This window comes from Lepisma saccharinum, chromosome 23, assembly GCF_977018435.1.
Source record: "Lepisma saccharinum chromosome 23, izLepSacc3.1, whole genome shotgun sequence".
Taxonomy (NCBI): domain Eukaryota; kingdom Metazoa; phylum Arthropoda; class Insecta; order Zygentoma; family Lepismatidae; genus Lepisma; species Lepisma saccharinum.
In genome coordinates, this window is record NC_139251.1 from 64,846,495 (window position 1) to 64,860,742 (window position 14,248).

A 14,248-nucleotide genomic window follows, 5' to 3' on the forward strand; every position below is an offset into this window, starting at 1 on the left:
AGGCCTTTTGAAAATTTTCAATTGATGGTTTATTTATTTGAGACATATATCTGAGAACAGATAAACACAAATGTCCGCAATTAACATCTTTGAAATTTTGAACACGGGCATTATTGTAATAAAGATTAGGTGATTTTAAATATTTTACTAAATTTTCAGGTGGAACACCTCCAAATGAATCAAACACAAATGCCTCATTGTTTAAATATTTAAGATAACAGATCCAGTGAGTGCCCTGATTTTTGTACTCATCCAAATTAACAATGCCACACTCTTTGTTGAGTGGTTGTTCTGGTAAAGAATCAGACATGTACACACCCCTAAAATGTTTGATGCCCAGTGGCTTGATTAAAGCTTCAATATCTTGGTTTGTAAGCGGCTCTTGTTTTTTTTAAACTTATTCATGGCTCTCTTAACACCTTTGCCTTGTTTCTCCATGGCCAGGTTATGGCGCCTCTGCTCATCTAATTCTGCCCTATTTTTCTTGGCATCTATTACTGTTTTTGCTATGGCAGCTGATCCCCCAGCCAAGCTCCCAACAGCCCCGAGAGCAGCTAAGATGGCAGGGATGGTAAATATGAAACCCCCACATGTGATTTTTTTCTTGATTGCTGTAATTTTTTTAATTGGGGGGTACTAAGCAACAATTTCATACCATGTCCCTTTGCAAGACAAGAATTTTTTTTCTTGCGCTGCTTTTTGGTCAAGAGACTGTCAATAGTTTTAAGAGATTTGAGACCTGCATAAGGTATCTGATACATAACACCCTTGGCCTTCATCGTAGGTTTATTATATACATATTCACAGCCCCCACCCCAGTTTTTGTTTGGTGCTCATAGCTATGGTGGTTCCCAATGCTGCTATTTTTTCACTCAAAGAAGCATCTTTGCTTACAAATCTACCAAATGCAGCCTCTTCTAATTTCTTGTCTGCAACATGTCTCTTGTCAATATCAGAATGTGTGTTGTATGCTATGTCATGGTCTCTACAAGCAGCATCTAGGGGATTTACACCAGGATCCCCTCTGTTTAATCTATGGTCCAATTTTGTGCCTGGACCACAATACTGATAGCCTGGAATATGTAGTTCAAATGGCAGCTTGTTTATAATGTCATTAACCAGGCCCCGACCCTCAGAAATATTCCAAAATTTGGGGGTAGAGTATTAATAATTTTTATAAGATATCCAATCCCCTTAGTGTCATTCACTATAAAATTAGACAATTTTGTGCTTATCATGTCCATAATTCCAACTTTTTCATTGTAAAAATTGTGGTTCCCAGCATTTTCCTCCCCAGCTATCACCAATAACCTATCTACAAGTTTCCTGACATCATCAACCCACACAAATTCTTTAGGCAGGGTGTTGTATTGTTTGATTCCACTGCCAGTCTTAATTTGTGACCATATGGGCTTGATTAAATTATTGTATTTTGCCCCACTGCTAGACTTGACTCTTTTTTGTGTGGGATCATTGTTCTGGTATAGAGCATCTGATTTTATTAATATTTCTTTGTAATATTCATAATCTTGATCTGTATAGCTGCCAGGCCTTTTCCTAGTCATCAGTTCCCACAATCCAGGTGTTCCGGGGTACTTAACAAAACCACCTTTTTCTCCGAGACGAGATTCTGAATAAACAATCAGATCATCTCCCATAAATGTTACTCTGAAATTGCCAATTCTATGTATGATGCTACCATCAAGCTCTGTGTCAGCATATAAGCCAAAGACCTCATCTTTGTTGTCTTTAGGTGTGCTTAAATATTTTTGTGCAAGAAGACCCAATTCAATAGGATCCAGAGTAGCTTCAATTCTTCTAGGAGCAATAGGACTAGGTGTATGAATACTGGAAAGTGGGGTGAATGGATAATCTAATATGTTCCTAGCAGCTACAGGCACAAGCTCTGTGATCAAATCTTGATTTTGCTCTGTAACAGTTTTGATATTCTTACCTAAATTATTAATAGCATCAATTACAGGCTGTTCTGTTTGTTTGTGTTTTTCATAAATTCCCCGGTTCTCTGATTTCCATCCCTTAAATCTTTTTACAAGATAATCTCTTAGTTTAAGATCATCAATGATTGGCCTTTTCATGTTTATTTATATACGTCTCAACGTCTAGAAAATCGTTGATTTTATTTCTGTATTTGCCACTATTAGGTGTTCTTGTCATATCAATTGTGACAAACCCATAACTGTCCTGGTTCCAGCACCTACTGCAAAACTTGGAAAAATCATTGTAGCTCAAGTCCCCACCTACATATTCATCATGTATGTGTTTGAGGTTGGTATGATCTTGACGAAACACACATATAAAATTGCTGTTGTCTCGGATCAGTTGCTTCGGTATTTTAGAAAATGTCTGTGCCAGGTAGAAGCAATCAATGTTTTTGTGCCGCCCCTGTGTAAAGAAATTCCTAACCTTGTTTTGATTATCCAGTATAACGTCATCAAACACAACAACAGAATTATCGAGACATTCATGAAGTGGCTTAACATCTGGTTCAAAAGTGGCTATATCCAATCCATCATATAGCTTCATCAGCTGCTGATATTTTAATTGTTCCAAGCTCTTAGAGAAAACATACAAGTGCCTGTTTTTCCAGTCTAACCAGTTGGGTGCCAATAAAAAATTATCAACCATTAGTGTAGTTTTACCACAAGCCGATGGCCCAACAATAAGACACCTAATATTTTCAGGCAGCAACTTGCCATTTCTCTTAATCTGTTGTTCAGGTTCTGGCAGCCTTTTTATAACATCCCAGGTGCTCATATTATTATTTTGTTTGCATCGATCCAGCTGTTTTCCGGATGACCCAGCCATTTGACAAATAACTTGTTGCCTTTTCTGCGGATGATTTTTTCTATGAGATATGTGTCAGGCTGTTTAGTTTTGCTGAGCTCTTGTTCATAGAACCTGCCTTTGAGAATTTCTCCTCGGTGATCTTTTATTATATATGTGTTAAGGGTCCCAGGTTTAACTTGAACCACTGTAAATAATTCAGTACTCCAGTTTCTTGTAAAGCCTCTTTTGAATAAGTGCTTATATTTGCTGATTCTTACTTGATCACCCACCCTGTATTTGGCCTTTCTTGTTGTTGGCTGATATCTAGGATAATAAACAGTGCTGATCAATTTTTGCTCATCAGATGAAGTTACTTCAGAGGGTTTCATGTTGATTGTGGAATGGACCGAGTTGTTATATTTATGTAGAAGTTCTGGAAGAATATTAAGCCATTTATAATTACCTTGAAGGGTAAATTGTTTATACATAAGATTTTTTAAGGTTCTGTTGAATCTCTCTACAATTGAGGCCTTGAGATCACTGTAACTCGAATAATGTTTTATTGCCTGGCTTTTAATAAATTGTTGAAACACAGAATTATAAAATTCTTTGCCATTATCTGTTTGCAAATAGCGCGGGGATCTTCCACTCTGATTGATGATTGTCCTGAAGGCTTCTGTAACACATTTTCCAGTCTTGGATTTGAGTGGCAGAGCCCAGGCAAATTTTGAAAATGTGTCTATTACAGTGAGTAGATACTTGTAGCCCTTGTTGATTTTGTCTAAGTTTTTCAACTGCCCACTTGACAACTCAATCAAGTCGCTCTGCCATAAATCATCTATGCCTTTTGTGACTACTGGGAGTCTCTTAAAATTATGTCGGGCCTGTCTGTGTAATTCATCAACAACTAGACATAATATGTAAACAAGAATATTGCAACTATGGGGTGTTCAGCAGCTGATACTGCAGGATTTTCTAAATATAATTTGTCTCCTATTTGTATTTTAAATTCCAGAGATCCATCATCTTCAACATATGCTGTTTCTAATGTATTGGGATCTGTAAAATCCTCCAATTCTACACTGGTGATTTTTGGTTTGTTGTCAGCATTTGTTATTGATAAGGTGGGGTAGTGGTGTGCCTGTGGTTGAAGCCAATATTTGATCTTGATTGGTCTCAATGTGCCCCCAACAAAAAACTGGTAATAAAATTGTGCAGGGGACAGCATATATATTTTGCCACCTGGTGTAAATGGAGAATCATATTCTTTGTTGGGGATGCTGTACAATTCAAGAATTACTGTATGTTTTGGATTCTCGATTATGCCTGTTATTTCCTTTTCTGCTGTGAGCAATCTGCTTGTTACAGATTCAAGGTGCTCATTGATGGTCCTAACAACATCATCATGGCCTGGCTTGATTTTTATGTCCACAACAAGTTTCTTGTATTGTTGCACAATTTCTTGAAGCTGGGTGGCAAAAACAGACAGAGCATTTGCTTGATTGGATTCCATGGTCCCTAGCTGTTGCTTGATATTAGCTACAATTTGTTGCAAATTTTCAACAACTGCCAATTTTGAATTTTGAGCAGTAAGATCATGGACCTGTCTTCTGATATCCTCAAACAGGGCATGCAGTTCATTAATATGTTGATTGGTTGGTAGAGTGGCCACTGTCTGAGTGAGTTGTTTGATCTCTGTCTGGATATTCTTGATATCTTCTGATTTCAATATCCTATTCACAGCTCTCTTAATATTTTTAAGTTCCTGTGATGTGGGAAGATTTGTTACAGTATTTTGCAAAGATTCAAGTGCCAATTTCACATTGTTTAATTCAGAAGCATCAGCCACATTTTGCATGGCATTTTGGAGCAGGGCTATATCTGCCTGAGAGGGTGTGGATTGTTGTAAAATTTCAAGTTTTGTTTGGATATCATCGATCAAGTGATGAAAATGAGATAGCTCAGATTCAGTGTTGAGGTTTTCAAGCTTTGTGATCTGTTGCTGGACACTGACAAGTGTATCTACAATCCCAGGCAATCGGGATTCTTGTACATTTGCCAAATCATTTTGCACTGCTGCTATTGTACCCTCAAGATGGGTTATGGTACTTTGAATTTTTCCAAAATCTTCATATGTTTCAAGTTGCAGCTTGATGTTTGCAACACTCCGAGTTATTGCATTCAAAGCATCAGAAGATGGCAAGTTGTTCATAAAATTTTCAAGTGTCTCAATTTTTTCTTTAACCTCGGCTATGGCATTGTTCAGAGGGTCCAGATTAGGTATTTGGAGTGATTGAATCTGTTCCTTTAGAGTGGAAATCACTAGATCAAAATCTTCTTGTGATTTTATGCTTTTGACAATTGTTTGGAGCTGTGCCTGGACATTATTTATTTGCTCTTCCAATTGTTGTTTCAATTGCTCAGAGTTGTTAGCCTGGGTCTTAAATTTGGCTTGAAGAGCTGCTACAGCTTCTTCTAAACTTTGAAAATTATCCAATGTTGCCAGATCAGTATATTTCTGAAGCAGCAATTTGAGTTCAGAATCAATTTTAAGAAGAGGGTCCATGCATTGTGATTGTAAATTTGTAATTTCTAATTGAAGACTGGCATTGAGTGTAGTTTGCAAAGCTTGTAAATCACTTCTTAATTTCTTGACTCTGACATCAAGCATCAGAATCTCATCACTGTGATCTTCATGTCTTGTATGGCCAAATATATCATTAGGCATTTTTGTTTTAATGGTTATTTATTATAGAGTATCTGATTCTTAATTCTATAAAAAAGGGTATAAGCTTGTCATAGGATCCCGGGACCTCAATATATAAGCAGTCACCAGCAGAAACAGTATAAACAGTGCCAGAAATCATGTTTGAGTGCTTAATTCTGTAAATATTTCTCCCTACTGAAATTTTGACATCACCCTCAGGAGTTGTAATAAATTGCAATTGCCCACCTACAGGTAATTGGTAATGATTGAAATTATTGTTAAATATGTACAATATTTTGCCTGTTTCATCATCAATATCTGTAAATATGCTGTTCAGATGAATAATTAACAAGCCACTCAGTTTAGACAGCATATCAGGAGAGGGTTGTGGTGTTGGCAGCTCCATAATAGCCTGTTTTTTGAACCCAAATAAGTTCATAGGCATGTTTATTTATTTCAAATCATGCTCTGTAATTGGGCATTGATTTCCATTTTTCAAATCACAATGCCCCCAAGGTAAAGTATGTATGCCACATGATAAAATGCATCTCTTATCATCATGTGGGTCCAGGGCCACTTTTCTTACAATATTGCTAGTCAGCAAGTGCTCCACACTCTGAATTCTGGATTCTGATGTTTTGATTGAACTCTGGGATTTGAGACAATTTTCATAATCTTCAAATTGGAGATCTTTTTCAACAGTAACTCTGCCAATACCCTTGGCCTTTTTGGCAACAGCGCCACTACATGTTTCAAAAGTGTACATCTTGGCACTTAACCCAGCAAATTTCACAATAACATCACCAAGTGTCTCATCTTTTAACTTGCCAGGCACCTTTTTGTTGTGGGGTTGAATTTTTGTATGTTCACTGGTATCAAAGTATTGAAACAATTCAGGCTGTGACATATCTTGATAAACATCTTCTGTTTGAATATCAAGAATAAAACTATCCGTATCCATGTACAATAATTTTACACGATCACCATAAAAAGGTTTCAGCACATCATAATACAATGTTAACATATGTAATTTGGCCAATTCCAATATCACAGCCCCTACATAAATAGGTTTATCAAATTTGATTTTTGTTTTCATCATGTTGAAAAGTGCCATGTGCTCATCATAAATTCTTCTATAATTGAAGTTGGGCTTTGCAACCAATTTTTTGCTCAGGCTGGGGTCAGTAATTATTTTAACATCGGTATGTTTCCTGACATTTTCAATAGTTTTGCCATACACTGAATTCACCATCAATTTAAACAAGCCCTTATCAAATTGGCTCTTTGCAGATGTTCGAAGCTCTGTATTTGTATCAATGTATGGTTTCAACCATTCTGAGTGCCTGAACCTCAAAACTTTTCCAACTTTGGTTACTTGAACACCATGACTCATCAGGAACTGGAGGTTTTTGTAATATGTGACATATCCTTGTTTCGGCTCCAGTGTCATCATGAGCTTCTTCTGTTTAGAGCCAGGTGAGCACTTAACCTCGGGAATTGGGGACAGATCAGAAAATTTGTTGTGTAAATTATCTGGAATTGTCAGATCAACCTCTAAGATGAGGCCATGGTCACTGTCATCAAAATCCTGAAGATCTTCAATATTCAAATCTTCAACCCATTCAAGCCCTGCATATGGCAATTTATCCATCATGGCATGACCATAGAGGCTGTTTGCATCTAAATACGTTATATAATTTGATGGCCGTGCTGGATCATAATCAGGCATATATTTGTTATTTGCTCTGGCATATCTCTGGGAACATTGCACCATCCCTCCTCTTATACCTTTCTCCATAAACAGATACATATCTTGATCTTGGATCAGATCCAATTGCATGTTAGTGTTCAAAAACGTTGCAGACCATGCTAGACCCGGGGCACTGAAAAAATATATTGGATCCAGTCTATAATTTTGCATAGAAGATTTTCTGAATGCCTGAAGTATATCAGCTAAGAGGGTCACATCAAGTTTTAAATATGCCATGTGATAATCACCAAATGTCTGGCATTTTAAATTGTTCCACATCAACTGGGCATGGTGATAATCTTCATCAGTGATTCCAGATCCTCTGATTTTGCTGTAAAACTCTTCTTGTGGTGGCAGGGAACACTCATCAAATTTAGAAAAATCTGTAACATAGTCATATGGATATACACCCTTCCGCCTAATTAATTTCAGGTCCTGATTTGGAAACGAAGCATGTGTGATTTTCAATTGATCATCAGATAATTGAGTGGTCAGTGTAGCCAGGCTAGCAGATAAAAATCTGTAAGAATCAAGAAATCTTAATTGAACAGAAACACCATCAACTTTAATTATCTTGCTAATAGATATATATTTTTCATCATTTTCAGCTAAAATATTTAAATTCTGCTTGTCAAACCCCTCGTACCTGATCAGATGATGGAAATCATAATTGGATGCTCCATGGCAAAATATGGGGACAAATCTTGGTCTCTTGATCTTAATATTACAGCTATTACACAGGGCCATTAAGAATTTACCATCTGTATGAGAATGGTGTTTCACCTTGATATTTGTATCTGAAAATTCAGAATCACATACCGGGCATTTTTCTGCATTGTTGAAATCTTCAATCTGTTTCTCTGTTAAAGGCAACATAGGCTTTGATTTTAATAAGATGTTAGATGCTATGTCACGGCACTTATTTTCTATTCTATGTGCAAATTCTTTGATGGCATTTGGTCCCATGTATAAGTGTGGCTCACTAGCTACACCATCCTGTACAACTACATAACAAAAACTGGAAGGTTCATGTAGCTGGTATGGTGTAATTGAAGATTCTTTAGGATCTGGATTGCAGAATGCAAGAGGTTTGAGATTTGATTCAAAATCACAGACAATATATGCTGGGTGTTCCAACAAGGCTTCAAACTTTTTGAATTTGCAATTTTCACTTGGATTGGGCATCACCATATGAACAGGTTTATGGTTGCCACAGTATTTCAGATGTTCAATTAACTTGTTTTTGGCAATTTCTGCACTCTCTTCACGAACCCCTTTTACCATTTTTTGACCATAAAATACAGTTAAGCATCTTCTGCACAACTTGAATATTGTATTGGATTTGTCTAGTTGCGTTCTCACTAAAGCTTCAAGACTGTGTATCAGAGTATAATGATATGTGCCATCCTTTTCAATTAAGAGCAGATCAATCGGAACAGCAGATTCATCATCAAATGTACTGATTCTGAGAGGTGCTATCGGGCAATTGCCAGTGGAACAAATAAATACATTAATAGATAATTGTTTTCCATTGATATGCTTGGCCCTTTTTTCAAATTTATCAATATTCTGAACAGACATTGGATATTCTATACCCTCCATTGCATCGTCAAAATCGTGCTCATGTTGTTTGTAATAATTTATTCTTTGAGGATTTCTTGAAACTGGATACAAGGCAGCTAAAATACACCACAAAAAGCATTTCTGATCGGTATTTTTTATATTAACCACGGCTTGTTTGTTTTTAATATTGGCAGGTAATGGCAGATATGTAGAACCTTGTAATGGGCTGAATTCAGAAATATTAGCATATAACTTGTGTGGAGAACCGCATAGGCTCCATCCTGACTCTTTTGCTGCAAATTCAGAGTGTTTAATATTCAATTGATTTATCAAGCTGCTTATTATTGTGTCTGAATTTGCGTTTGAATATACCGGTACAGTTTCTGTTATGTGGGGCTGTGTAAATTTTGTGCCATTTGCTTTCTTATATTGTGTAAACAATTTGAGGGAGAGCTTATAAGAGCCATTTTGTGCATTAAGAATTGCCTGCAGATCAGAATTTATACTGTTCAAAAAATTCTTAATGTCACATCTTGGCTCTGATACAAACTGGTGATCTCTTAATTGGCCTTTAAAACTGCTATGGATGGGTGCATGGCGTGGCTGCTTTGCCGGTGAAGCATTAACAGGTGCTTCATGCTTCCTTTTCAGACCAGATGTGGATGGTTGTATTGATGACTGTACAGAGCAAGTATCTTTATGTGTATATGTGAAGTATTGCATGCTGTATTTTCTATGGCATTTGGGGCAAATTTTTGTGGGAGTTCTGTATTTCTCTGGGTTACAAATCTTTTGGTGCTTAGCCCAATTGGGGCTGGATATATTCTTATTGCATTGATTACAATATTTTTGACTTGGCATTTTTGTTGTTGTTTATTATATACAATTTCTTGGGATTCAAATCAAAACTCTATGCTGGATAAAAATATCAGTTGGGTTCAACACTGTGCTTTGTGTGTGTGTGTATGTGTGTATGTGTGTATACACTTAATATTTTTGGCTTTGGTATTTATATACAATTTCTTGGGATTCAAATCAAAACTCTATGCTGGATAAAAATATCAGTTGGGTTCAACACTGTGCTTTGTGTGTGTGTGTATGTGTGTATGTGTGTATACACTTAATATTTTTGGCTTTGGTATTTATATACAATTTCTTGGGATTCAAATCAAAACTCTATGCTGGATAAAAATATCAGTTGGGTTCAACACTGTGCTTTGTGTGTGTGTGTATGTGTGTATGTGTGTATACACTTAATATTTTTGGCTTTGGTATTTATATACAATTTCTTGGGATTCAAATCAAAACTCTATGCTGGATAAAAATATCAGTTGGGTTCAACACTGTGCTTTGTGTGTGTGTGTATGTGTGTATGTGTGTATGTGTATGTATATGTGTGTGTATGTGTGTGTGTGTGTGTATGTGTATGTGTATGTGTATGTGTGTATACACTTAATATTTTTGGCTTTGGTATTTATATACAATTTCTTGGGATTCAAATCAAAACTCTATGCTGGATAAAAATATCAGTTGGGTTCAACACTGTGCTTTGTGTGTGTGTGTATGTGTGTATGTGTGTATACACTTAATATTTTTGGCTTTGGTATTTATATACAATTTCTTGGGATTCAAATCAAAACTCTATGCTGGATAAAAATATCAGTTGGGTTCAACACTGTGCTTTGTGTGTGTGTGTATGTGTGTATGTGTGTATACACTTAATATTTTTGGCTTTGGTATTTATATACAATTTCTTGGGATTCAAATCAAAACTCTATGCTGGATAAAAATATCAGTTGGGTTCAACACTGTGCTTTGTGTGTGTGTGTATGTGTGTATGTGTATGTATATGTGTGTGTATGTGTGTGTGTGTATGTGTATGTGTATGTGTATGTGTGTATACACTTAATATTTTTGGCTTTGGTATTTATATACAATTTCTTGGGATTCAAATCAAAACTCTATGCTGGATAAAAAAAGCAGAAATAGGCCACAACTTGGCCACAAGTGGACCGGAAGTAGGCAAACCGGAAGTAGGCAAACCGGAAGTAGGCAAACCTGAAGTAGACCGGAAGTGGACCGGAAGTAAACCGGAAGTAGACCGGAAGTGGACCGGAAGTGGACCGGAAGTAGACCGGAAGTAGACCGGAAGTGGACCGGAAGTGGACCGGAAGTGAATATGTGTGGGTGGGTGTGGGTGGGTGTAGGTGTGTATAGGTGTGTATGGGTGTGGGTGGCCTAGTTTTAAGTGTGGGCATCAAGAGGGGCATATTTTTAACAAATTTATGGACAACAATCTCACAGAAGTGCCTTTTGTAAGTATAGACAAATCAATCTGAGGGGGGTCATACTTTCCGAAAAAGCTCTTCCTTTCCGAAGGGCATTTTTTACAAAAATCTTGGATTAGACAAGATTCCACACTTGAGCAAAAAGCTCATATGGGCATGTTGAGCTTGTTTTAAGTGTAGCCAAATCTGCTTGAGGGGGGTTCATACTTTCTACACTTGTAAGTGGTGCTCATAATACAGTCAATACCACTACTAACGACGCTCTGCATCTCCCGTGCCAGTCTTGCCTCAACCGCAAAGCTGTTCATATCACAGACAATGAGAAAATCCACAGTATTGCAGCGGAACTATATTCTGCGTGCACGTTTGGGTCTTTGCTGCAAACCTAACCTGTCGCGGGGCTTAGGACGATTGTGTAATCCCCAATCTGTCAGTGTGGTGCAACTGAACAAACACCTCATCATATTATATTTGAATATCGTCTCAACAAAACTACGTATGATTATTTCTTACGAGAACTAAAAGAAGCAGGATATAATGGGGCATACGGCTTGTCAACAATCCGACTAAGAAAATAAAATACAGTAGAGTCTCGCTTATCCGGTATAAACGGGCCGGCAGAACGTCGGATAAGCGAAAATGTCTGATAATAGGGAGGTGTTAAGAAAAAGCCTATTAAACGTCAAACTAATGTTATAATTTTACACATTACGAACCTAATACAGTATTCATGTTTTATAACAATACAGAAAAAATAACTGGAAGTATGAACTTACAGTTACAGAATTGTCTGAAGTTAAACACACTACGTACGTACAGTACTTCAAAAGTTCAGTCCTGTGATGATTGAAAGAAATTTTTGATCGTAGTCTGCTTTCCTGACGATTACCGTTACTTCGCTGCCAAGTGTCGCCATCTTTGTAGCATCATTATGTCATCCCAGGCCCTTGCAACCCAATGAGCAACATCCTTTACATTGATGCGTTTCAATGTTTTAATCATGATTGATTGATGATATGTCTGGTGGTATGTTGGATATTACGGAATGTCGGATAAACGAGACTCTACTGTATACACTTATCCAACTATATTAGAAGAGAAAATATTGTATTATAAAATTATGAAATGTAAAAGAAATGTAACTGGTGCATAACTGAAAAGCCAAAACAATATATATATTTATACAAAGAAAAACTACAGCTGATCTCACCGCGTTGTGGCACTCTCTTTTGAGAGCTCGGCGGCTTCTGATGCTCCACGGTTATTTCCGCTATCTGCCCAGGAGGGAACTCTGGTTCGTTCTTGGGTCGTAGAGGGGCATGAGTCGGGGGCTTTGACTCATATCTCAAGCGCCTTTCCAGATAATCAACTGTAAAGGAGAAAAGAATTTGTATTAAATTCAAATTTAAGATATTCAACGCGTGTGTGTACTCCCAACGGCAGAATAAATAGTAGGTGAATTGTCTATCACCATTTCAATTCAGACTATTTTCCATAATGTGATGATCATAAATTAGAATAAATACATCAACAAGTAGAGGACAACACATCAGCAGAATTCCATGTCTTAAAACATGACAGGTTGTAGAAAACAATAATAAAAATAGCGTTGAACAATTTGCCTACTATTATCTTTACTGTTGACTGTACTACACTATACTAATTGTATTTCCAGCTGGCGGCTGGGAAACAACGAATCGGCGATCTGTTGAATTCTCTTCGACTGACATCGGGCATTCTCGCGTCACAAGCCACCGAATGCTGCTGGCGGGACGAAACAATTGAGCGTCGGATACACACCATGTTGCCAAACGTACTTTAAAACGGGTGACAGAGAGATTTGATCAGTGTCGTTGCTGGATAGTTGTACAATAGTACACAAATTAATAAACAAAACAACCAAACACTGTACAAGCAAGCTAATATAAACAAATGACAAAAACAGACGTACGCTTGCCAACGTTGTAAGGGGAGAGCGATGTTGTCCCTACAGCTTTTACTTCGCAACTGAGGTATTTGACATTCATCGAGGCACACACCTTCGTAAGAGGATTGGTAGACAGAAAGAGCTACGCAGCAAAAAGTAGGCCAGTCGCCAGTTGGGAACCCGATCAGTAGGATACCCATTCTGCATAAATACTTTACAGTTTTGAGAGCAATAAATACGATAAAACATCTCTAGACTTTGAATCACAGACAGGATTCTTAAAGGTCCAGAAATTTTTAAATAAATTCAATTCCGGTCCAGGAGAGAAAATCAGCAAGAGTAAATGGGTTCTGGACCGTAAAGAACCTTATCTGTAAAGTATTTCAATTCGGTTCAGGAACCTTTATTCCAGGATCAATTTAAATACGGTCCAGCAAAGGACGTATTTAGGGGGTGTCCAGCCCCCCCCGAAAGACTTATCAAGTACAAAAATTAAGTATTGAAAAATATATTCGTTTAGCCTTTGTTGTATAATTTCCTCTGAACTTATTGGGAGACAAGGATTATATTGGAATCATAATGTTTTGATGAACAGGAAGGACGTATTTAGGAAGGGGTCCGGACCCTCGAAAGAGTTACCAAGTACTAAAATTAAGAAATGAAAATATTAGCATTTGTTGCATAATCGATGGTTATTAATTTCCTCTGAACTTTTTAGAAGGCAAGGATTATATTGGGATCATACGGCTCTGAAGGACAATACACAGAAGATTTATTTACACTACTACTCAAAATAATAAGCATAACATATTAATCAGAAACTTACTTTTCTCCAACTACATGTAACATCATATTTGATATTCGATAAGTATTCATTTATTCATCCATTTGACATTAATTTCATTGCCAGGGCTCTTGTTTTTTTGTAAATTATTCTGATCTTAACTACAGGTAAGCTACGTAATGAATATGCACTGTTAGTATATCTCTATTCTTATACAGTATTTTTGCCTATTCGTGTAATAATAATATAATATTAATTTATGTATTGTAATTAGTATTAATTTGATTTTTTTGATTCGAACCCCCCCCCCTCACTCCGAAACATATTTCTAGATACGTGCCTGGCTCCAGGAACATTTTCTTCCCAATCAGTTTAAATAGGGTCCAAGTTTCGTATTGAAATGAAACAATACGCAACTTGGATCGAATACTGGCCTGACGAT

At 37.0% G+C, this 14,248-nt stretch overlaps 1 protein-coding gene across 2 annotated transcripts in view; it reads right to left on the bottom strand.

Annotated features, from left to right (window-relative positions):
• Positions 1-14,248, bottom strand: part of LOC146005260 (uncharacterized) — a 61,379-nt gene that overhangs the window by 33,918 nt on the left and 13,213 nt on the right. For both annotated transcript variants that reach the window (XM_083144359.1, XM_083144358.1), the window contains exon 6: positions 12,306-12,464. In XM_083144359.1, the coding sequence (XP_083000485.1) occupies positions 12,306-12,464 (159 nt within the window). The remainder of the gene's footprint in view (positions 1-12,305; positions 12,465-14,248) is intronic.